Source organism: Dasypus novemcinctus, chromosome 12 (genome assembly GCF_030445035.2).
Source record: "Dasypus novemcinctus isolate mDasNov1 chromosome 12, mDasNov1.1.hap2, whole genome shotgun sequence".
In the NCBI taxonomy this organism is placed as follows: Eukaryota; Metazoa; Chordata; class Mammalia; order Cingulata; family Dasypodidae; genus Dasypus; species Dasypus novemcinctus.
In genome coordinates this window covers 107425841-107451058 of record NC_080684.1, presented here as the reverse complement: position 1 = coordinate 107451058, position 25218 = coordinate 107425841, and the positions used below count along the sequence as shown (strand labels likewise).

Below are 25218 nucleotides of genomic sequence, written 5' to 3'. Positions count from 1 at the left end.
CACTAGCGGACCGGGTGGCACTCCGTGGCGCTTGTGGGCCAGCGGTTCCCTGCGGCGTGCTGGCAAGCCTGCCTTCACAAGGGTTTGTGTCCCAGGGCCTCCCATATGGTAGATGGGAGCCCAACTGACTGAGCCACGGCTGCTTCCCTGCCATGCCTTTTATCTGTGAGTCCCCACCCACCAAACGGTGGGGACTCAATGCCCTACTGGCACAAGAGGTTTACATAATTACTTAATCAAGTAAACCTATGAATCCAATATAATCTAATATGCCCAGAGGAAAAGATCAGGTTACAAACATAATCTAATATTTCTTTTTGGAATTCATCAATAATATCAAACTGCTATACAGGCTGATGGAGCCTCCCCCACTAGGAACCCACTGGGAACCCCACTGGTCTCCATGGCAGGAAGAAGGGAAATGGTAAATCCCATACTGGCTCTTAAAGATCTCTACCCAGAAGTGATACATATCACAACACTCCCACCTGAATGACCAAGTGCATCACCGGCCAAACCTAATTTCAAGTGCATAGGAAGTACACTTTTATCAGGTCTTGGAAGGGAAAAAAAGTAAAAATACTGATGCTAACAGCACCCAGGACAACCACCTGTATGTAAATTAACCCAGAAGTCAGCACCAGACATCATGGAAAACCCCAGAAGCAATTCCATTAAAGCCAGGCATGTGGCAGTGATGTCTACTAAAACCACAATTCTTAAGAAAATAATCAGACAAAGAAAAGAATTTGGAGGTAAAATTATTACAGTGCACAGATGTTACAATTACAGACACAAGGAGAAAAAAATCAAGAAAAGCAACTGAGAACTATGATAAATAGTAAAAGGATTAGAGAAGATGACTGAGCACAAAATTATTACACCGCAATCAAGAGCTTTCATACATACAAAGAACAGTTAGAAGATATAATGGGAGAACAGACCTCATTTATCTAGCAACAAACAGTACAAAAACCTATGAACAAACCTAGCAAGAAATATGCAGGATGGAGATGAAGAAAACTGAGCATAGCACAAAAGTAGCATGTCACATAAGAAGGGCAGGCAGGCGTGGGTGAACAAGCCTAGTGGCAACAGTAAAACGCTGCGTGGAGGGGGCTAGCATGGAAGCTGCTCTGAGGAAATTAGAGTGTGCATTTGAGGAACTGGTCAGAGGTCGGTCGTCAGAGCAGCTGGAGCACGGTGGAAGAGGAGGGAATGCAGGTCGATCATGGAAGGCTGGGCAAGCTGTGGCAAGTTTGTATTTTACTCAGAGTGCAATGGGAAGCAAGTGAAGGGTTTTAAGCAGAAAAGTGTTAAGATCCACCTTGTGTTTTTAAAAGGTTCCCCCGGCTGCTGTGTGGACAGTGTATCAGACAGGAAGCAGGCAGTAGCTATTGAAATAACAAATGTATATATTCATCAGAGGGCAAAATGTACACGTAGACGCAGGAGTCCAAGGGAGTTAACATGGCTGAGACCAAGGCAGTGACACTGGATGGAGCTGGAATGAGGTAGATGGATCAAAATCTATTCTGGGGATGGAAATGATGGATGATGGTGGGAGCAAAGGAATGAATGTGGAAGGTGAGGGAAAGGGAAGACTCCAGAATGACTCCTTGGACAGCTAGCGAATGGAGGGCGCCGTTTACTTAGAAGGGAGAGACAAAGAGGAACAGCTTAGGAACGGGGTGAGGGGAGGATACACTTGAGGAACAGGTGAGACATTCATGTGAAGATGCCAAATCGAGGGGTGAAAACGCAAGCCTGAGCTCTGAGGAGAGGCCGTACCAAGATAAAACGTGGACGTCTCCAGAAGGCAGGTGGGTTTCAAAGCCACAGGAGTGACAGAAAGTCCCTAGAGACCTTCCAACCAAGTCCTGGGGAAGATCAGTGCAGAAGATGGGAGAGAAGGAGAGGAAGGAGAGGAGCCTGCAAAGAGACGGCGAGATGCCCCAGGCAGAGAGGCGAGAGGAAAAGCAAGAAGAGTGCCTCGGAAAGGGAAGCTTCCAGGAGAGGCAGTCAAATATTACAAGGAGGTTGATTAAGATGAAGAGTGACAATGGATTTGGCAACATGGAACTTACCAGTGAGTGAGAAAGTAGTCTGAGTGGTATGATGGGAACAGAAGCCAGAATGGCAGAGATTAAGGGAAGCGGAAAAAAAAACAGCAAAAGCAAATAGAGGAGTAAAACCTTCAAGTGTGGCTCTAAGTTGGGAGCACAGCCATGGAAAGACAGTGGAGGACACATGGCGACAAAGGAGATAAAGGAACATATTTGCATGTCGAAGATGAACGTGATCTAATAGAGAGGCAAGTGGTGATACATTTATGTGGAATATGTATTTATATATTAATATGGAATGTCCAGAATAAGCAAATTTCAAATAGGAATATTCAGAATAGGAAAATTCTCATTAAGGATGTCTGGGATAGGCAAATCCATCCAGGCAGAAAGAAAATTAGCTGTCACCAGGGATTGGAGGGAAGGAAGAAGTGACTGCTTAATGGGTTTTGGGTTTCTTTTTGGGGTATGAAAAGTATTCTGGAATTAGATAGTGATGATGGTTGCAAAACACTGGGAAGATACTAAAAGTCATGAAACTGTACACTTTAAAATGGTTAAAATCATGAATTGTGTCATGTGACTTTTACCTCAGTAAAAAAGATAAAAGATATGAAAGAGGGGTGACAGAAAAGGCGAGGTCCTCAAGAAGGAACCACGGGGCTCAGCGTGGTTGTGGCAGGGAGGGTATAACAGAAAGAAGAATGGTGCGGAAGCACCTTTCCAGAGACGATGAAGAAGCAATGATAGTTTGCAAAGTCTCCAGGACAGTTTCTGCAAAATGGAGGTGTTTAATGATCCCCAGTCTACCTGCTTCACGTCGATGTGGTGAGGAACGAAGGATGGCAAAAGGATATCAGAATGCTTTAAGAAGAAGTGAAGCAACAGCCCTTAACTTACTTTGTGAGCCTACTATCTACGCCCACACCAGACGAAGAATAAGAAAGGGAAGTTACAGCCAGGTTCACTCACTAACATGGCCGCAAAAATCCCAAACTAGTATTTGCAAAAAGAAATCTGCAACAGATAACAAAAGAAAACATCGAATTTGGTTCGAGTATTTAACAGCCTGCTCATACAGAGCAGTCTCCCCACCAGGACCCTGCAGTAAGTAAAACCTGGTAAGAATCCCTGCTGTCTTGGAACTTAAAATGGGGTGGGGTCAGAAAACCAGGACACAGATAATGAGTTGTGGATGCAAACCCCTGGAGAAAAGGCACCGTGTGTTTCCCGAGTGCGGGGCACAGGAAGGGTAGTGAAGAAACCAATGAATAAACTCTCACAGAACCATCACCCCTCAAGTCTTTACCGAGAATCCGAACCAGCCGCACCGACAGTGACAAGGACCTACCGTTCTTCCTGTGCGCATCCATCTCCGGCTCTCCTGCCTGGCTGGCTGAAGGCACAGCGCCCCGCGTCCTTCCTTGCGTGGAGAGCTGTCAGGAAGGGAGGAGGGGGCCAGAAGGGTAGAGGTAAGGGACGAGTAGGAGTCGGAGCCAGGAGGTGGGCAATGAGAGCTGCTGCGGCCCGGCAGGGCCCGAGACCGGAGGCCAGTGGCCAGGTCAGGGCGAGGGAAATTCACTTCGCGCCCAGCCGGGTCCCAGGTAAGACTCCCGCGACTCGACCGCAACCGCACCCCCGGACCCGGCCAGGGCCCGAGGGTCACCGGGCCGGCGGTTCCAGGGGACAGAGGCCACGGGCCGGCGCCGTCCGATGGGGTGGCGGGGTGAGGCGGTTCCCAGCTCTCGGGCCCCTCCTCGCCGCACCCCCGTGCCGCCCGGCCCACCGAGCCCCTTACCCCGAGGGTTTAAACGCAGCGCCGGCGGCCCGATTGGCCAGTTTGAAAAGGGCCCGCACCGTCCGCGAGCCCCGGTGCACCCTGGGAATTGGAGTCGGGGCGCCGGCGGGGAGGACGCAGCGCGCGTGCGCTCGGCCTCCGCCGTGCGGATTGGCTCCCGCGTGACGTCATGAGGCGCGACGGCGGAGAGGGTGGGGAGAGCGGGGAGGGCCGGGAGGGGCTCTGGACCCGGAACAGCTTAGGGTGTGGACGAGCCGGGAAGTCGGTGTGCCTGCTCTGGAAAGGCGTCTCTGCCCGTTATTATTGACACAGCAATGAGAAGTCGGTGGCCCCGGACTGCGAGGCAGTTCCCGAGCAGCACAGCCGGCTTCCCCAGGCCGGGGCCTGAGGAAGGCGGGGCCGCGCGGGAACCGGTCCCGAGCCTTCCAGGCCGGCGGGGAGGCTGGGTATTTCCTGAGGGCAAAGGAGAGCAGGGAAGGGGCAGTCTCTGTCAGCGGTGTGCTTTAGAAGGAAGACCAGCTCTCTGGGCAGGTCGTGCGGCTGCACAGGGTGAATCAGGAGAGGTGATGAGGCCCGGATGGGAAAGCGTGTTGGGGATGGGGCGGGACGGCAGAAACAAGATCCCTGAGCTGAGCGATGTGGGGCTACGACGGGACTGGTGGTCGCCCAGCAGCTGCTGGAGATTGACCTCACTTGAGCCTTTGCCCGTGAACTGGGTATAAACAGTACCCCCATCTTGTGAGACAGCAGCACCTAAAGAGCAGGGATGGGTCTTCTGACTGTGCCCGCAGCCTCACCCAGCCCAGAACTGGGCGCCAGGCAGGGGCTGCACTGGGTAAGCCCAGGTGGTCAAGCAGCTGGGAAGGAGCCTGACCTGCCCACCGCATTCTGCTTGTGGCTTGTCCTGGCCTCCCTGACACATCTCTTCTATTTAGGGGCTCCCTTTGCAACTTGGGACTGCCCTCCTCCCCACCCCACCCCTACCACACTCCCATGTGCGGGTCCCCTTACCCTTCCCTTTCTTACCTGAGCTTCTGGTCATGCACCCCTTCCAGTGCTCTCTTTCTTTTGCTTAGAACCTGGGATAACTAGAGATTGATGGTGCCTAACAGGCCCAAGTGAAAATCCCAGCCGTGCTGCTTACCAGCTTTAGTGTCAGTCAGTCTTTGAGTTACACGTAACAGAAAACCAGCTTCAAGCAGGCTTCAGAATAATTTGTTGGCTGAAGGAACTGGAAAGGCCAGGGGTGGCTCTGGCTTCAGGCCTGGATAGAGAGAAGCTAAAGGGAGACCCTTGGGTCAGCCCATCTCCCAGCTGCCTCTCCTGGGTCTTTTTTTTTCCTCTTCCCCCCACCCCCCAGTTGTCTATGTGTCCATTTGCTGTGTGTTCTCCTGTGACCACGTCTATCCTTATTAGTGGCACCGGGAATATGTTTCTTTTTGTTGCATTATCTTGTGTCAGCTCTGTGTGTGTGCAGTGCCATTCTTGGGCAGGTTGCACTTTGTTCTGCACTGGGCAGCTCTCCTTATGGGGCACACTCCCTGTACTTGGGGCTCCCCTACACAGGGGACACCCTGGCGTGGCACAGCACTCCTTGGGCTCATCAGCACTGCCCTGGGCCAGCTCCACTTGGGTCAAGGAGGCCTGGGGTTTGAACCGTGGACCTCCTATTTGGTAGGCGGACGCCCTATCCATTGAGCCAAGTTCACTTCCCTCTCCTGGGTCTTGCTTGTGCTGGCTGGGTTTGTTGGGCCCACTGCCCAGCAGCTCCAGGCTCCCCTCTCCTTTCCAGGCCCTCTGAAGCCAGAGGGCTGGTTCAGTACTGCCTGTGCCAAATTCAGTTGCAAGGCCCAGGTTTGCCAGATTCATGTACCACAGGGCAATCCTGGCAGGAGCTAAGAGGGTCCTGCACTCGGAGGCTCTTGGCCCCTGTGGGCATGGGCTGGGGCTGGGGGGAGGTCCTGCCACCTACTCTCCAGGCTCTTCCTGCCTGCCTAGTATAGTCGTGTCTCCCTTGGAACTAGGTGAGAGGTGGACTCATGGTGGGGATGGGCTGACAGGAGTGTGAGAGGGCTGTCAGGAGGAACAGGGCAGAAGGGGACAGCTGGCTCCTCTAGATGGCGTCCCTAGTTCCCAGATGAGGACTTGAGAGCAGTTACCTAGAAATCCTATTGTAATTACCCATTTCATTGGCTCACTGCCCTGCCCTAAGTCTTCAAGGAGAATCCCACCTTTAGGGCCCAGCCCCAGGCCTGGCATGGAGCAGAGGCTCAAGGAGCCCAGCCGAGTTAATGGAAAGAACCATCTACTTCAATCCGGGGAACGTGCCAGGCTTGAGAGCTGCATGGACCCAGGGGATTGCTCCCTGCCAGACCTGCTCTTTCCCCGCCTCCAGTGTGTGCAGCTCCCTCATGGCAACACGAAGTGAAAGAACTTGAAAACACCTGTGCCATCTCATCTCCCCACCCAGGAAGGCTGGCCTCAGCACAACTGAGCCAGAACATCCTACTTCTGCCTGCAGCTCGCTCAGGAAGTACGTCGGGGGCAGGCGAATGACAGGGCAGCAGGAGACAGCAGTACAATTTATTAAAACAGGCTCCAATCTTGTTCCAGCTAAGGGTCACAGTGGTTTGGTGTTGCCACAAAAGTGCACCCCCTGAGCTAAAGCTCCAGAGACAAAAAATATATACCAGCTCGGTGTGGGTGCATTCATGATTAAAAATCTGAATTAACCAAGGAAAACGTGCCTGAGGCCCGTTACATGCTGTTCAGAAGAGAAGCCCAACTGGCACCATCAAAGCCTCCCAGGGAAGCCCACAGACCTCCCCCAGGTGGCGAAGGGCCACCCATGTGGTGGTGTCCTGTACAGAGGGCAGCTGGGGGCGAAGGCCCAAGGCAGTGGGGGGGGGGGGTCTCTTCTCCCAGGAAGGACAGGTAAGCCTGAGCTTCAGCCCACGGGACATCCACCAGCTATGAGCCTAGGCAACCTGCTTCCCTCCCATGGGTGCCCTCACCTGAAAAAGGGTGACTGCAGACCTGTCTAGAATGACAGGACAACCACGCGAGAGGGCTTACCCCAAGGGCAGCCTGGTCGGGGAGGCTGCCTCGGGGAGGGGCTGTGTCCCCCTTAGGAGCCTGCCCCCACCCCTGCCCTGCCTTCCAACCCTGGCGCAAGCATAAGGTATAACACTTCACCCGGGAAAACACAATTTGCAAGGCAGGCAGTGATGGGAGAACCCTCCTCAATGGTGCCTGACTGAAGGCGCACATCAGCACCCTCACAAGGACTGCAAGAAGACGCTGAGCCACGTTTAAAATGAATCTGTCCCCTTTCTCCTGTACAGCAGCTGGTTTGCAGGGATTTCTGTTGAGTTCTGACGATTATGCTTCGACAGTCTGAATGGGCTCCAGCTCTTTCCAGATTCCAACACTCACAATCAAGTGGCTCATCTGGCCCCTGGGGAAGCCGCTGAGGTTCTGCTGGCCGGAGGGGGCCAGGTCGGGCCCCTACATGAGGTGGACGGCGGCCGCCTTGCGGATGAGCCGCTCTGTCAGGGGCGAGTTGGGCTTCAAGGCGTCGCGCTCCAACAGGAGGCTCCTGCAGAAAAAGAGATGGGTTCTGTTGTGGAACCTTCTAGAACAGAGGGACCTGGTGGCCCCTCAGATCTAAGGCAGGACACTGGGCTGGGACCAGGATGGACCATCCAGTGTGGCTGCCCGAGGAGGAGAGGGGTCACGGCAGAGGGGACACGGCGGGTGTGCCAGGGGTGGGGACAGAGGGTAATCGCTCTCACTCTTGGCAGGAGTGTAACTGGAGACCTGGATTTTGGAGAGCAATTTAACATTCTCTCTTAAAAATGGAACCTGGAAACCCCAGGACGCAGGGAGTGACAAGAACACTCTCTACCTCGGGGGACCTACGGGCCAGGGGCTTATGGCTCGTCCCCCCCAGGACAGCACAAGGCCGGGTGTCGGGGGTGGAGCCACGCCTGAGAACATTCATGCAGGGTGGGAGGGGGCAAGGGCAGCACAGAAAGTGGGCTGTGATCTGACTTGTTTAAAGAAAGCAAGTGGGGAAACGGACTTGGCCCAGTGGTTAGGGCGTCCGTCTACCACATGGGAGGTCCGCGGTTCAAACCTCGGGCCTCCTTGACCCGTGTGGAGCTGGCCCATGCACAGCGCTGATGCGCGCAAGGAGTGCCCTGCCACGCAGGGGTGTCCCCTGCGCAGGGGAGCCCCATGCACAAGGAGTGCGCCCCATAAGGAAAGCCGCCCAGCGCGAAGGAAAGTGCAGCCTGCCCGCCCAGGAATGGCGCCACCCACACTTCCCGTGCCGCTGACGACAACAGAAACGGACAAAGAAACAAGACGCAGCAAATAGACACAGAGAACAGACAACCGGGGGGGGGGGGGAGGAGGATTAAATAAATAAATAAATCTTTTAAAAAAAAGAAAGCAAGTGAATACCCAGACAAAGAACCGCAATGGTTCTCTGTGGGGTGGGGTGCCACAGGGCCCTTGGCATAGACCCCATGCTTGGACGGAGGGACCAAGGCAGCCCACGTGTGCTGTGCTGCGTGATGGGGCCAGGGGGAGCTTGGAGGGAGCGCTCGGCACCCTGACAGCAGCAGGCAGGGGCGCCCGGGGCTGGGCCCAAGCAGGGACAGCTGGGTGGACGCGGTGGGCACTGAGGAGGCCAGAAAGGTGGGGCCAAAGTTGGGGGAGCCAGTGGGGGCGCTGGGCAGCGCTGGAGGGGAAGTGAGGGTATGGCCGAGCAGTGGAGGGTCTGCATGGGGACAGCCTGATGACCAGATGCTGCTGGTGACCTGGTGCTGCCGGGCAGGGCTGGCCAGGCTTGGGGCAGCCACAGTCCTGAGCAGGAGCGTGACCCAAGGCCACTCCGGAGGGTGTCCCGATGGACGGGCAGCCCCACAGCTCGGCCCCTGCCCCACAGGACCCAGGGGGAGGTAAAGTAACGACCTGCGAGCCCGGCATGCTCCAGGCTCCACGACTGAGGAGCCAAGGGTTATTTCCACTCCACGGCTGCAGACACAGGCTCCAAGAGCAGCAGCCGGGCAAGGTCAAGATAGTCCAGGCAGCCTCCTGCCCCCAGGCCCAGGAGAGTCCTGCCAGTGACGACCACAGTTCCAGAACTTGCTGCCACAGGCTCAGAGGCTCAGGGGCTGCGGGCTGACCCCACCACCAGAGGCACCCACTCTTCATCGACCTCACGGCCTGCAGTTCTCTCAGGGCCTCAGCCTCCCCAGCTCAGAGCGCTGGCCGTCGCAGGCTGAGACGCAGGGCAGGTGCCCACAACATTCCAGAGTTCCTGACAGTTTAGGTGCTTTCAGACAGACCCGTGTGACTACAGCGTCGACACCTGCTTCACCAGGGCCACGTCTGACCTAAATTGCTTGGCTGGGAAATCCTATCTGAGGGGAGCGTGGCATGGTTCCAAGGGGCTGGCCTTACCTGCTGCCATATCCCTGGAGCTTTTCACCTGATTTCCAAAGCCTGGACCCCAAGCCCCACTGGGCCTTGCAGCCCCCGCCTGTCCCCCGGGCACCCCGCGGTTCCTGCCTCTCCTCCCTGCCTTTGTTTTCACAGAAGGGATTTGCACTAGTTTGCCTTGGGAAAGGTTTCAGTCACTGCAGAGCATCCTGCTCCATCCTGCCTCCCACACTGTTGACGTCTCAGGGTGTCCAAGAAGACAGGGTGCTGGCGGGAGGGAGACCCGAGGGCCGCTGGAAACAGCTGGGTTTCCGCAGAACTTTCTTCCTGGGGCACCCTTGCCCTGGCACCCACTGCCATAACCAGACCCACTCCTGGCTTTCCAGGCTCCTCTCAACCATCACGTCTGTGGGGTCCCCCTGCCCACTCCGCACCCCCATCACGGGACCTCGGATCAAAGCGCTGCTCCTTCACGGCAATCGTCAGCCGTGGCTTTATGTAGATTTGCGTGGCTAGCCTCAGTTTCCCCACTAGATGTGAGCAGCAGGGCCTGGCTCGTCCGCCCACCACAGCGCCCAGCACCCAGCACAGTCACTAGAGCGTGGGCCTAAAGCCCCCGCAGGCATCGGCCAGGTGGAGAGGCGGGTGGCCCAGGCAGAGGCACATGCCATGCAAAGGCCCGGCCGAGGGAGCAGGCCGTGCTGGGAAGCTGCCCGCAGGGCATGGCGGGTGGGGATGGCCGGTGCGGGTTCCCTGTGGTCCAGCCGAGCCCGCTGACCACGGAGAACAAACACTGGGCAGCCTCACGTCTCCACAAAACCGGAACCGAGTCAGGCCAAGGGGGAGGCAGGAGTCCCGGGTGCTTGGGACCCCCAGAGGGAACCCGGGGTGAGAGGCGTGTGCCCGGAAGCCTCCCGCACCCTGGCTCACCGGGCCACGTTCCTGTGGGCGCTGGAGGTGCAGTTCAAGGCCGCGTGGATCAGCAGCTGGCTGAAGACATCTCTCTGCAACGTCAAGTGGGCCACTGAGGCTCCGGGGCCGGGTTGGGGGTGGCCCTCAAGGGGAGGGGATGGCGCCGCCACACCCCCACCACCGCGCTGACGGGAGGCAGCACCCCCACACGCGGGCGCCCGCAGCTCGGGCACCCGGGCCCGCACCCGCTCACCTGGGCGTTGCTGCCGCCGAGCTGGACCAGCCGGTAGCGCACGGGCAGGAGCAGCTCGACGGCGCGGTCGGGGTTCCCGTTCTCGGCCTCCACCAGGGCCTGGCACAGGGGCAGCCCCACGTCGCGGGCCAGGAGGTGCTGGCAGTTCTGCCCCGGGGACCTGCCGGCACGAGAAACGGGCTCAGCTGCCACGGGCGCCCCTGCCGCCGCTCGGCCGCCTTCCCACCCGCTCGCCTCCGGAGGGAAGAGCTGCCCTGTCCTCGGCTGCGTCCTCGGCACGCTGGCCAACACACAGCAGGGGCTTGGATCGGGGTGAGGTGACAGAGAAGCAGCCTGACTGAGGGGCAGGGACAGGGCTCTGCCGGCCACCGGCCCCTGGGCAGGCCCCGGCTCCTGACCTCGGCTCATCCAGAAAGTGGGGGTGGCTGGGCCGACCTGGCAGAGCTGTCGGGTCTGCGGGGGGTGCAGGTGAAGGCCGAGCCCGGGGCTGTTGCTGCCGCTGGGAGGAACAGCGACCCTCACCGCGGAGGGGACGGCCGGGCCAGGCCTGGGGGCACTGCAGGCAGCAGCCAGCCCCAGGCCCATGCTCAAGGCAGGAGCCTAACGCCGAGCGCTCTCGGCCTCTGGGGCCTTCTCTGACGGCGGACCCCTCCCCAGAAGCCGCCTCCCCTGACGGAGACCCTGGCTTGAGCAGCACGGGCCCCGGCGAGGAGGGGCAGGGCTGGCGGCCAGGGCGGCAGTCACCCTCACAGGCCCAGGACAAACACGCAGCAGTCACGGCCACCACTGCTTCGGCCTCCCAGGTGGAGGGTCGTGGACTCCATGCGGCCAAGGACCCTGCCTCCTGAGACCCTCTTGCCCCTACTGTGACCGGGAAGCACATCACGGTGCCACTGCACTTCTCATGTCCACCCACCTGGGAAGGCATCCCCCCGACTTAAAGACGAGGAAACCGAGGCTCGGAGCGGAGCAGCGCCTTGGCTAGGATCAGGGCCCGTGAGCAGCTGCTCTCTCAGGTTCCAGGGCTCTCTGGCCCCAAGGCTCCCACTGGATGGTGCCCGGGAAGCTGAGGCTCTCACAAGCCCCCAGGGATGCAGAAGCAGCCCTGTGCCCTCTGGGCACCAACCACACACCTGCCAGGTGCGAACGTAGGGAGACATCTGTGGGGAGCACACCTGCGGGCACCCGCCCCCGCAGGCCGCCCTGCAGCCGTGCTCGGAGCCTCCCGGGCAGGCAGTGGCCCGGATCCCAGGCCAGGAGCGGCGCCCCCCCCCCCCCCCCCGCCCTCCCTGCTCCCAGGGTCCCGGTGCCCCTCGCGTACTCGCTGGCGTCCTGCAGGGTGGTCAGCAGCTCCTGCGTAGTCTGGGGGTCCCGCGCGCCCAGGGACGCCATCAGGAAGTGCACGTCATTGAAGAGCAGGACGTGGTCGCGGCTGTGCTTCCGAGTCACGGCCAGGACCTCCTGCCACCGCGGGCCCACAGACACCCCTGCGGACATCGGGGGCGGCCCACGGGCCCCGGAGTGAGGTCCGGGCGCCTCCTGCACCCGCACATCCTGCAGGGACCTCAGGCTCCCGCAGCAGGGCGGGGGCCAGGAGGGGGCACGGCCAGCTGACGGCCGCTGGCCTCGGGTGGGAATCTGCCGAGCTCCAGTTTACACTAACTTTTATCAATTACATCAGCAACAGATGCAGAAGGGAAAAGGCAAGTTTTTAGAAGTACTGAAGGTTTTCAAAGTCTCCAGCCCTTTTGTCAAACCCTAGAACCGCCTTTTAAACTCTTCCAGGGACTTCCGCTAGCCTAGCTCCTGAAGCATAACAGGGCTCAAAAAAAATCTGCTGGCTTGATAAACAACCTTCTGCCTTTACCTCTGGGTTCCTCAACTCCACGCAGCCCCCCCTTCCGCCCCAGAGACGAGGCCTCGTTCTCCCGCGCCACGTGCCCTCCCCCCGCCGACTCCTGAAGGTTCTGCTTGCTTCTGCCTTCTCCTCTCCAGCACCTTCCTAACGGCACACACTGCCCTCGGCCTCTCCCTTTCAACCCGTCACTCTGGACAGGTGCTCCAGTCTCCCCTTTGCTCTGCCCCCTCCACCTGCCCCCCGGCATCCCCCACCTCTCAGCCTCCGAGACGGGGCCCCCTGCCCTCTCCTCAGCCACTCCCCACACTTGCGTTGGGGCAGCCCAGGCTTGAAGCCAGAGCCCCTGGAGGGGCCCAGCAGGTCCCAGCAGGCTCCAGACTCTGCCTCTGCAGGTGAGGGTGCACGGGGCACGTGCTTCCCTGGGGCGCCGCCCCTCGCCCCCGGCCAGGTCTGGCAGGACAGGACCCAGTGGCCTCTCAACAGCTGGGGTTTGGCTTCCCTTGCTCAGCCGTGTGGGTCATCAGTGAGCCGGGCCTGGAAAACGCAGCAGCGGCCTCCGGCTCAGCCTCACCCTGAGCTCGGCCGCCCACCCCACCCGCTCAGAGGGGTCTTTCTCAAAGGCAGATCTGAGCCCGGCCAGCCCTGCTCCAGCAGGGTCCCCTGGACCCTGGCTAAAGCCCCTCTCCTCACCTACCGTTCCTGCACACGGGAGCCTGGGACCCCAGCCCTGCCGCCTCCCCTCTGGCCCACCTGACCTCACCCACCCTGCCCTCTGGACACTCGCCCCTGGAACAGGCCGCTGAGCTCTCGGCCCTGCATCTTTGCACATGCTGCTCTCTGCGTAGGACATACTTCCCTCTTCTCTGCCTGGCGTGCTTCCGCAGCGCTACCTTCGCCTCCACTAGGAAGTGCTCTGGAACAGCTCCCTGTGCCTGCCCTCACGTCCCAAAGCACGTTCCCAGGACTCCACCCCACACTGTCCGGCTGGCCCCAGGGCCTAGCCCCTACACGCGTGGGTGCAGACTTGGCCTGAGAGCCTGGGAGAATCGTCCAGCGCCCCAGAGGTTGGCGGGAAGCCCTTCAGAGCCCCCAGCACTGCGGCCAGCCCCGTCCAGTGCTGCAGAGCACAGGATGGCAATGTTGAGAAACAGTCCTCTGAAATCCCAAGGCATTGAGAAACTCTCAGCTCCCGTGTTCTAGGAGAAGAGGCGGCATCCGGAGAGCGGCTGTGGGAACAGCAGGTGCCTCCCCGGGCGTGGAGCCCGAGGCCGCCACACCGAGGGGCGGGGGCACTGGAAGAAAGGGCAGCAGCGGCCCCTGCACCTCAGGCCTCTGCAAAGACCTGGTGCCCAGGGCGCAGGAGACGCCCACCCCCAGGCTCAGGCTGGGCCCTGGGCAGCACAGGGGTGAGGTCTGGCTGAGCACCTTCCCCTCAGCCACGTGGAAGAGAGGAGAGGGGGGCCAGCGGGGAGGGCAGGAATCCAGTACCTTCCATCTGCAGCCGGTAGAGCATGGAGCAGCTGTCCACCACGTCCAGCATGGCTCCGCTGGAGCGCAGGCTGGGGAGGATCTGGAAGACAAGGGCCGCCAGAGGCAGGGCCCGGCGGGTGGGCATCAGGGGGCTGTGGGGATGGCCAGAGTCCTCCCGTCTGGGCTGTGCCCCGGCAGGAGGTGGCAGAGAATGAGGCCTCGGCTGATGACCAGCAGGGTGGTCACTCACCGAGGGCTCCGTCTGCCCCAGGCACCACGAGGGGAAAGGGGGGAGCACGTGCCAGGCCCTGGCACTGACTCCCACCAGCCCCCAGCCTCAGCCCACACCAGTGGGAGACTTGTCTTGCCTGTGCACGTCTCTAGCTTCAACTTTGCCACTTAAGGTGCACAGCACATCCGTCCTTCGCTTCTTACTAGGAAATGCTGACCAAGGCAGGAGGCCAATAAAAAGTTCCCCTTTCCTTGACTGTCTGCTTTTCCCTGGTGTTTGGATCCCAAACCACAGGCATCTGAAGGCCCCAGGTTGCTGTTAGACACCCTCCCTGGGTGCCTGGCCTCTGAGCCTTGTTTTTTCTCTCTCTAAAGAACACCTGTGTCCAGACAAATCACTTAGAAACACAATCCAGAACTCCTAAAGAGAACTTGAGACTGCAGGGATCATCAAATTTAGGTTTGTAAATCTGCCAGTTCCCCTCAGATGCCAAGTTACAACACTGCTTTTGGCAAAAAATTAACCCCGCGGGGTCTTACACAAGAAATGTGCTCTTGTTCCCCCTGTTTTTTCTGGCTGGGACAATGCCAATGGCTTCAAAGAGCTGGAAGGGCCAAAAAAGCAAGTTTGCTGCATCCCCCAAACGTAGCGCAAATACAGACTTACGTGGTCGTCGTAAATGGTCAGCGCCGCCTCATAGTCACCCTACAACAAAGACCCCAGGATTCACATTTGGAGAAGGCGAAATGTATTTACCAAGAAATGAACAGGAAAAAGGCATGCCAACGCTCCCCTGAGCATCCCGCCTTCAAACTCTTTTCAAAGGGGGATGGGCGGTGGCCGGGTATGGCAGTTTGATATTGCTTATGAATTCCAAAAATAGATACTGGATTATGTTTGTAAACTGGTCTGGCCCTCTGGGCATATTAGATTATATTGGATTCAGAGGTTTCACTTTTACTTGATTAAATAATGACTAAGGCTTTGATTGGGCCACGTTAGTAGGATGTTGCATCCCCACCCACTCACAGACAAACTGCACCACAGAGAAGAGAGTGGAGTTTTGAGCTGCAGCCCAGGAAGTAAGCACAGGGAGGAGCAGAGCAGCTGAGCCTGGAGAGACCCGAGCCTCGGGGAGAGGGGGCCAGTCACCTGATAGTCTACAGCTGGCCTTGTGGAGAGAGCAGGGCAGCTGAACCTGGAGAGAAACAAGCCCTGGGAAGAGTGGAACCCAGGAAGCCTGAACTCTTGGCAGAGGTCAGCAGTCATCTTGCTCCAACATGTGGCAACAGACTTTAGTGAGTGACGTAATTTACACTTTATGGCCTAGTAACTGTAGGCTTCTACCCCACATAAATACCCTTTATAAAAGCCAACTGATTTCTGGTATTTTGCATCAGCACGCCTTTAGCTGATTAATACAGCATTTGGTACCAGAGAGTGAGGTCGTGCTTTTCCAATTACCAAAATAATGGAACAGTTTGATAAGTGGGTAAGGGTTATTCTTTGGGGGAATTGTGTGATGCTTGGTAGAAAAGACCTACAGTGCTCTGAAGAGTCTGTTGATAGTAATATGGATGCTAAAGAAACTTTTGTTGAGGCCTTAGAAATAAATAATGAAACTATTATTGCAAACTGGAAGAAAGGTGATCTGTATTTTAAAGTTGCAGAAAAGTTAGCAAGATTGACTCCTGGTGTCTTATGGAAGGCTGAATTTGAAAAGGGTGAGCCTGGGCATTTAGCTGAGGAAATATCCAAAGTAAATCTGGAGACTATGGCTTGGCTTCTCCTTGTAGCTTATAGCAAAATGCTAGATGAGAGAGATATACTGAGGACCGAATTGTTGGGTGAAAAGAACAGAAACTGATTCCAGAACTTCCTAAGTCTCTGGAAATCAAGCCCCTAGATGTTAGTGCCCCATTTGAGGTCTTAATGAAGCTTGGAACCTGTAAATCAGGATTTAAAATACAGTTATCCAGAAAAGACTTGTGGAAAGTCTTACTGCCTGATGACTTGGACCCCTGCTTCCTGCATGGTAATCAGCAAATTTTTTTGAGAGAGCTGTATGAACAAAATCGCTGTTAGCATGGACTAAAAGGGACATGGAAGGGAGAGACTTCAGGAGAAACAGCTTTAAGAGGAGAACCATGGAAGCTGAGATCTGGATTTAAGATATCACCTTGGGCCAAGAGAGGAATCCCACCCATGTGTACAGAGAGGGTGAGTTTGCCCCAGCAGTTGAAGAGGGTGGACATTCCTGCCTGATGTTCTGCGAGAGTTTTGCCACTCCAAGGTGCAGAGAGGGTGGAGCACATTCCTCAAGGATTAGGGCGGTTAAGGTCGGGGCCCCACAGGTCTGAGAAGGGTGGACCTGTCCCCCACGGAGTAGAGAAAGCCAGGTGATCAATCATTGCTCTGAGAGGGTCGAGCCTGTATGCCAAAGGTTAGGGGTTTTGTTGTCCTCACTTCACTGTACTAGGGGGGTTAAGACTCTAACTCAAAGATTGGGTGAAGTGTGGCAATCACCCCAATGCTCTTGAGGTCTAAAGCTTGGTCAACACCCAGGGACTTGATCAGGGTTGAATCAAGAAAATGGCCAATGGGCAAGTCTGTGGAAAGGGTGGGTCCTCATGAGACCCCAAGAAGAAACCATCGTATTAAGAATGACTCTCAGACTTTGACATCTAATGAAGTATGTCCTGTAGGTCTACTGAACTGTGGAGAACCCATGACTCGTTTTCCTCCCAATTTCACCTTATTGTAATGGAAATGTTTATTCTTTGTCCTTTTGTGTATTGGAAGCAGATAAATTGTTGTAAGTTTTAGAGGACTATAGCAGATAGGACTTTGCTCCAAGATAAACTATATTTCTTTAAGCAGATTATGACATGGTTTTGTATGCAGTATAGTTACTAAAATATGGTTTTTTTAATATTGTAGTGTCTTTCTGGAATTCAGAGGGTGAAGTGTGGCAGGTTGATATTGCTTATGAATTCCAAAAATAGATACTGGACAATGTTTGTAAATTGGTCTGGCCCTCTGGGCATATTAGATTATATAGGATTCAGAGGTTTCACTTTTACTTGATTAAATAATGACTAAGGCTTTGATTGGGCCACATCAGTAGGATGCTGCATCCCCACCCGCTTGGTGGATGGGGACTCACAGAGAAACTGCACTGCAGAGAAGGGAGTTTTCAGTTTTGTATTATGAGCTGGAGCCCAGGAAGTAACCACACAGAGGAGCAGGGCAGCTGAGCCCGGAGAGAAGCAAGCCCCTGGAAGGGAGGAGCCCAGGAAGCCTGGCAGCCGCGGCAGCCGTCCTGCTCCAACAGGAGGCAACAGACTCTGGTGAGGGAAGTAACTTATGCTCTATGGCCTGGCAACTGTAAGCTCCTACCCCAAATAAACACCCTTTATAAAAGCCAACAGACTTCTGGTGTTTTGCATCAGCGCCTCTTTGGCTGACTAACACACTGGGGTTAGGACTTAGGGTCAGAAAGTGGAACTCATTCCACTGAGGGCCGTCTGGTCCTCCGTTTACAACAGAAGGCGGCAGGTTCGTGGTGTCCTCTGGAAAGCATCGTCTCTCTTTGAAAAGTTAATAAAAGTACTGGCCATACTGCCTACTTCCTTCTAGTTTTTTTTTTCCTGTCATATACATATATCTATTATTTTTTAAACTGTATATTCAGTTGGGGTCACTGTTTCCTCCAGACATTATGATGCCACATTCTCCATGTTATTCCACCACCCTCATCACCCAAGCATTTCTCTCTTTGGACATTTAAGTGGCATCCAGCTTTTCTCTATGATAACAGCACTGCAAGAAACACCCTTGGAAATGGGTCCCTGTGATGGAATCACAGGGGTCAAGAGTGTTGCCAAGCAGTTGCCCTTGCACCCTTGCACCCACTGGGGTAAAGCATCTTTGGAGGGGCTGGGGGCTCATTTGTGTCCAAACCATGGAGTAGGGACTTAGCAGCTACGGAGACAAGTTAACTCTAAGAGTGGAGCAGCATGCTATCTCAAGTTTCTCCACCAACTTCATGTGATATATGTGATCTCCAAGTCTAGGCAATGAAAAATGCCTTCTGTTTTTTTAAATCCTGAAAAGCTATTTGAAAATATTAATGCTAATGTGCACTAGGAAAATACAAATAAGTAAATAAATAAACCAAGCAAGCTGCAGCAGGACACCATTTAAATGTACAAACAGGGAAGTGGACTTGGCCCAGTGGTTAGGGCGTCCGTCTACCAATTGGGAGGTCCGCGGTTCAAACCCTGGGCCTCCTTGAACTGTGTGGAGCTGGCCCACACGCAGTGCTGATGCACGCAAGGAATGCCGTGCCACACAGGGGTGTCCCCCTCATAGGGGAGCTCCATGTGCAAGAAGTGCGCCCTGTAAGGAGAGCCGCCCAGCGCGAAAGAAAGTGCAGCCTGCCCAAGAATGGCACTGCACACATGGAGAGCTGACACAACGAGATGACACAACAAAAAGAAACACAGATTCCCATACTGCTGACAACAACAGAAGTGGACTGAGAAGAACACGCAGCAGACAGACACAGAGAACAGACAACTGGGGTGGGGGGGAAGGGAGAAAAATAAAATAAATAAATAAATCTTAAAAAAATAAAAAATGAAAAAAAAAATGTACAAACAGAAATGCCCCTCCAGGGAATACTAAAGCACAGCAAAAGGTAGAAAAATATTTCTTTCTCTGAACACCTTGGGAGAATCAGACAGTCCAGACAGTCATCTTACCTTTTCAATCAGGTATAAAGCCCAGTGCCAATAATTATGGCAAGCCAGCAGGTCAGCATCCTACGGAAAGAATGAGAGTTAGAAAACCAATGTGACAGCTGGGAATGGATGTGGCTTGAGCAGCTGAGCTCCCGCCTCCCACACGTGAGGTCCTGCATTTGGTTCCTGGTGCTTCCTAAAAAAAACAAAAACAAACAACAAGCAAAATAAATAGAAAACCAGCTCAGGGAAGTCGATGCGGCTCAGTATTTGAGCACCAACTTCCCATACATGAGGTCCCAGGTTTAATCTCTGGTCACAGGTACCTCAAAAAAAAAAAAAGAAGAAGAAAGAAAAACTCTGACACCCAGTGGGGAAATCAAAATCAAATGTGGGGATATAGGGGAGAGGGCGCAGGATGTGGCTGCTCCGGCTGCTGCCTCTGCTGGTCTCAAAAACAGTTTTTTGAGCATTAGAAATTCTTCAGGACCAGGCTGTTTCGGGATTTTGCAGGTCAGGAGGTGTCTGGACATCAATTTCGTGGGAAGGTAATAGAGAAAATTTGTGTATAAGATAAAATTGAGGCTCTCTAACACCGAGGTGGGGGCTGCGGGCAGGACGCTCCCTCCAGGGGTGGGCGAAGCTACGGCACCGGCACCGGCACCGTGGCTGTGATTCCAGGAGGCTCTGCGGTACCGGGGAATTCATAAGCCCTGAGCGAGCTATTGGGGGGCTAACAGGTGAGGAGGCCTTCGCTGACGGATTTGGGGAGATAGACGGAAGTTTTATTGCGAGGCAGGGAATTTTTGATTGCGGACACAAATAATAGCGCTTCCGGCTAGAGCCCCGCCCCCAAGGCCGGCTGCCGATCTGCAGCAGCCTTAAATCGCTGGCAGCAAAGAGACATCACCAGGAGGCTATTTCGGGGGATGGCAGGGTGGGAGGCGGCTGGAAGCCAATTAGGGGAATTTTTTGCCAGGCGTGGCACTTTTTATTTCAGACACTGATTCAGCACTTCCGGCTAGAGCCCCACCCCCTAAGCCTAGCTGTGGATCTACAACATCCTTAAATTGGCTACAATATAGAGGCGCCCCGAACTGGCTGTTTCAGGGTCCTGCAGGGCGGGAGGTGTCCTGAAGTTGAATTGGTGATACAGCCACAGAAGAGACCCTAGTGAAAGGGGGAATTGTGGGTTTCGGAAACATAGCTCAGAGTTTGAGGCCGTGACGGCTCCCATAAGGCTGGCACCCAGCTGCGGGGATCCCTGAAGGCTGTGTTGCACTATGGTGCTCCCAGGCTCCCTGTTAACCAGATTGGAGGTTGCCAGGTCTGAGTCCCCTAAACCCTGGTGGCCCACACCCCAGAGACTCACACCTCTTGAGTCTGCAATATCACAGACTTTCCATCCCTGAATCCACCACGCCCTGAGGCCCATCCGAGGTCCTTGATTGTTCTAGCCCTCAAGTTTGCATATTTTTTTTTTAATTTTTATTTTTTATTTTTTATTGTCCTGGTTGCTAATATTGCATTATTTCCCAGTCTTTTCTCCCATTGTATCCCCCAAGGTCTTTTTCTTTTTTCATTTATTTAGGGGTTTTTTGTTGTTGCTGCTGTTGGTGTTCTATATCTCCTTTTCTTTTCCTTACTTGTTCCCCTCCCTTTTCTTTACCCAACCCCCCTTTTTCTTTCTTTCTTCTCTCCCTTTTTTTTTCTCTCTTTTCTCTTGTCCCTCATTTTCTTCTTATTTTATTTTTTCTTAATCATACAATAGGTGCTGCAGGGAACACCTCACATTTGCTGGGTTTCCTCATCCTCCGTTGCCTCATTTCTGTGTGCATTGATTTTGGCTACCTACACTATCCCCTTTCCCCCACATCTTGATATCCTCCATCATCTACTGTCTCTCCTATATTCCACCTCCCTTTCTTTGATCCCCAAATCGTCTAACTCTTAAATTCTAATACCTTTGTTTTGTTTCCTGTCTTTTATCCACTCTTAAAACTATTGCCTCTCTTTTCTCTTTCCCTCTCTCATGAAACACTAGCCTATTAATTCATACCATATTCCTCCCATATTCAGTTGACTACCTCATTATAGGCACTCTACTTAGTGCTATAAGTCTACACAACTTACATGAATCTAATATCCATCCTCCCAGATCTCATATTGTCGCTCTGTTAACATTTATTACCAATACTACTTTAAACATTTTCCTTTCTTACACAATTGCCTTTCCCTTGCCCTAATACTTTCCTTCAAAGTGAACTCAGCCAGCAATAAGAAATTAGAATAAGAAGAACAAAGTGACAAAGAGAAGATATAATACTTACACAAAAACAACAGCTAATTAATCCCCAAGACTAGACAAAGAAGCTAAGGGATTAAACCTGTGAAGATAAAATGATGACCAGACAGCAACAAAAATCTACAAACCAAACCAGTAATCAGGAAAACATGGCTGAATCCAATGAACAAACTAAAAACCAGGAAGGGAAGCAGAACTTCGCACAAGTAATTAAAGATCTCAGAACATATATCACAGACAAATTTAATGAAGTAAAGAAAGAGGTTAACAATATGAAGACAACACTTGGAGGGGAAATTGCAGACATACGCAAAAAGATAACAGATGTGATGGGAATGAACACCACAGTTCAAGAAATCAAAAACACACTCACAGTAAATAGCAGCGGATTAGAAGAGGCAGAGCAGAGAATTAGCGATGTGGAAGACAGTACATCGGAAATCAAACAGATAGTAGAATTGATTGATAAAAAGATAGAAAAATCCAGCTAGGACTTAGGGACCTGAATGACAATGCAAAATGCACAAACATATGTATTATAGGTATCCCAGAAGGAGAAGAGAAGGGAAAGGGATCAGAAGGAGTGTTGCAGGAAATAATGGCTGAAAACTTCCCAAATTTACTGAAAGAGACAGATGTACACATCCAAGAAACGCAAAGTACCCCAAATATCATAAACCCCAACAGGCCCACCCCAAGACATATACTTGTCAAATTATCCAATGCTCAACACAAAGAGAAAATTCTAAAAGCAGCAAGAGAAAAGAAAACCATCACATATAAGGGAAGCTCCATAAGATTAAGTGCTGATTTCTCATCTGAAACCATGGAGGCAAGAAGGCAGTGGTATGATAAAGTCAAGGTACTAAAAGAAAAAAATTTCCAACCAAGAATACTCTATCCAGCTAAACTAGCATTCAAAAATGATGGGGAGTTCAAAATATTTACAGATAAACAGAAATTGAAAGAATATGCCAACAAGAAACCTCCCCTTCAAGAAATTCTAAAGGGAGTTCTGCAGGAAGAAAGGAAAAAACAGGACAGACAGAGTTGGAGGACAGTGTAAGAGCAACAAAAAAGACAAAAAGAGAAGAACAAACAAACAAAATATGACACACACAAGTCCAATCAAAACATGGCTAACATAAATAATTCCTTGAAAGTAATAACACTGAATGTCAATGGATTAAACTCACCTATCAAAAGATTCAGACTGGGACATTGGATAAGGAAATATGACCCATCTATATGCTGTCTACAAGAGACACATCTTAGACCCAGAGATTCATGGAGGTTGAAAGTGAATGGTTGGAAAACAATCTTACAAGCAAACAATAACCAAAAAAAGGCAGGAGTAGCTATATTAATATCAGACAAAATAGACTTTAAATGCAAAACAACTGTGAGAGACAAAGAAGGATACTACATATTAGTGAAAGGGACAATCTCTCAAGAAGAATGAACAATCATAAATATTTATGCTCCTAACAAGGGCGCCTCTAAATACATGAGGCAAACGCTGGAAAAACTAAGTGAAAGAATAGATGCATCTACAATTATAGTGGGGGATTTTAAAACACCACTATCAACTCTGCACAGAACATCTCAAAAGAAAATCACTAAAGAAACAAAATATTTGAACAGTATATTAGAGGAGCTGGATCTAATAGACATATACAGATCATTACAACCAAACACAGCAAGATATACATTTTTCTCAAGTGCACATGGATCATTCTCCAAGATAGATCATATGCTAGGCCACAGAGAGGCTTAATGAATTCAGAAAGATCGAAATCACACAAAATAATATCTCTGACCACAGTGGAGTGAAGCTGGAAATCTGCACCAAGATCTCACACCAAGATATGGAAATTAAACAGCACACTCTTAGAAAAACAGTGGGTCAAAGAGGAAATCTCAAAAGAAATCAATGACTACCTTGAAACAAATGATAGTGATAACACAACATACCAAAATTTATGGGATGCAGCAAAAGCAGTACTGAGAGGGAAATTTATAGCCATAAATTCATACATCATAAAAGAAGAGCAAAAATCGAAGAACTAACTGCACATTTGGAGGAATTAGAAAAAAAACAACAAAGTAATCCCACAGGAAGAAGAAGGAAGGAAATAACAAAGATAAGAGCAGAACTAAATGAAATAGAAAATAAGAAAGCACTTGAAAAGATAAACAAGACCAAGAGCTGGTTTTTTGAGAAGATCAATAAAATTGACAAACCTTTAGTGAGACTAACAAAGAAAAAAAGAGAGAAGATGCAAATACACAAAATAAGAAATGAAAAAGGAGATATCACCACTGACCCCACAGAAATAAAGACTATCATAAGAGGATACTTTGAAAAACTATATTCCAACAAAAACGACAATTCAGAGGAAATGGACAAATTCCTAGAAACACATAAACAGCCTATATGGACAAAAGAAGAAATTGAAGATCTCAACAAACCAATCACGAGTAGAGAGATAGAATCAGTCATTAAAAACCTCCCAACTAAGAAGAGCCCAGGGCCAGACGGCTTCACAGGTGAATTCTACAAAACATTCCGGAAAGAACTAACACCAATCCTGCTGAAACTATTCCAAAAAATCGAAACAGAAGAAACATTGCCTAACTCATTCTATGATGCCAACATTACCCTAATACCAAAACCAAACAAAGACACCACAAGAAAGGAAAATTACAGACTAATTTCTCTAATGAACCTAGACGCAAAAATACTTAACAAAATATTTGCTAATCATATTCAACAACACATTAAACAAATTATACACCACGACCAAGTGGGATTCATTCCAAGTATGCAAGGATGGTTCAACATAAGAAAATCAATCAATGTAATACACCATATAAACAGATTGAAGGAAAAAAATCACATGATTATCTATAGATGCAGAAAGAGCATTTGACAAAATACAGCACCCTTTCTTGATAAAAACACTCCAAAAGATCGGAATACAAGGAAATTTTTTTGAACATGATAAAGAGCATATATGAAAAACCTACAGCCAACATCGTTTACAATGGAGAAATCCTAAAATCCTCCCCTCTAAAGTCAGGAACAAGACAAGGATGCCCACTCTCTTCCCTTCTATTTAACATTGTCTTAGAAGTACTTGCTCGAGCACTGAGGCTAAAACCAGATATAAAAGGCATTCAAATTGGAAAGGAAGAAGTCAAAATTTCATTATTTGCAGATGACATGATCCTAAACATAGAAAACCCTGAGAGGTCTACAACAAAGCTTCTAGAACTCATAAATGAGTTTAGTAAAGTCGCAGGTTATAAGATCAATGCGCAAAAATCAGTAGCATTTCTGTACACCAATAATAAGCAAGATCAGGAGGAAATCAAGAAACAAATACCATTCACAATAGTAAATAGAATCATCAAATATTTAGGAATAAATTTAACTAAAGATGTAAAAAACATATACACCAAGAACTATACAAGACTGTTCAAGGAAATCAAAGAAGACCTAAATAAATGGAAGAATATTCCCTGTTCATGGATAGGAAGACTAAATATTATTAAGATGTCTATCCTACCAAAACTGATCTACATATTCAATGCAATCCCAATAAAAATCAACACAGCCTTCTTTAAGGAACTAGAAAAACTAACTATGAAATTTATTTGGAAAGGAAAGAGGCCCCGAACAGCCAGACATTTTGAAAAAAAAAAAAACGAAATTGGAGGAATCACACTACCTGACTTCAAAACATACTACAAAGCTACAGTAGTGAAAACAACATGGTATTGGCATAAGGAGAGACACACAGACCAATGGAATCGAATTGAAAGTTCATATATATAGCCATATAATATTCGATAAAGCCACCAAACCCTCTCAACTGGGAGAGAATGGCCTATTCAACAAATGGTGCCTGGAGAACTGGACATCCATATGTAGAAGAATGAAAGAGGATTACCATATCACACCTTATACAAAGATCAACTCAAGATGGATCAAAGACCTAAATATAAGAGCCAAGACCATAAAGACCTTGGAAAGCAGTGTAGGGAAACATCTACAAGACCTTGTAATAGGAAATGGCTTCATGAACATCACACCAAAAGCACGAGCAGCAAAAGAACAAATAG

The 25218-nt window shown here is 51.6% G+C and overlaps 2 protein-coding genes across 5 annotated transcripts in view; both read right to left on the bottom strand.

The window, feature by feature from the left end:
• Nucleotides 1–3960, bottom strand: part of GTSE1 (G2 and S-phase expressed 1) — a 33232-nt gene extending 29272 nt beyond the window's left edge. Inside the window, exons 1-2 of one of the 3 annotated variants that reach the window (XM_058308941.2) lie at nucleotides 3865–3960; nucleotides 3418–3502 (exon numbers count right to left, since the gene is read on the bottom strand). In XM_058308941.2, the coding sequence (XP_058164924.1) occupies nucleotides 3418–3439 (22 nt within the window). In that variant the 5' untranslated portion in view covers nucleotides 3440–3502; nucleotides 3865–3960. Of the gene's footprint in view, nucleotides 1–3417; nucleotides 3552–3864 lie in introns of those variants that run through there. The other 2 variants (XM_012519457.3, XM_058308940.2) reach the window with 2 other exon arrangements.
• A 2473-nt stretch (nucleotides 3961–6433) lies between these two features.
• The window catches only part of TTC38 (tetratricopeptide repeat domain 38), a 34475-nt gene continuing 15690 nt past the window's right edge, over nucleotides 6434–25218 (bottom strand). Inside the window, exons 8-14 of one of the 2 annotated variants that reach the window (XM_004477990.3) lie at nucleotides 18807–18866; nucleotides 14707–14745; nucleotides 13827–13908; nucleotides 11802–11967; nucleotides 10481–10640; nucleotides 10246–10319; nucleotides 6434–7462 (exon numbers count right to left, since the gene is read on the bottom strand). In XM_004477990.3, the coding sequence (XP_004478047.1) occupies nucleotides 7372–7462; nucleotides 10246–10319; nucleotides 10481–10640; nucleotides 11802–11967; nucleotides 13827–13908; nucleotides 14707–14745; nucleotides 18807–18866 (672 nt within the window). In that variant the 3' untranslated portion in view covers nucleotides 6434–7371. Of the gene's footprint in view, nucleotides 7463–10245; nucleotides 10320–10480; nucleotides 10641–10793; nucleotides 10934–11801; nucleotides 11968–13826; nucleotides 13909–14706; nucleotides 14746–18806; nucleotides 18867–25218 lie in introns of those variants that run through there. The other variant, XM_004477991.5, reaches the window with a different exon arrangement.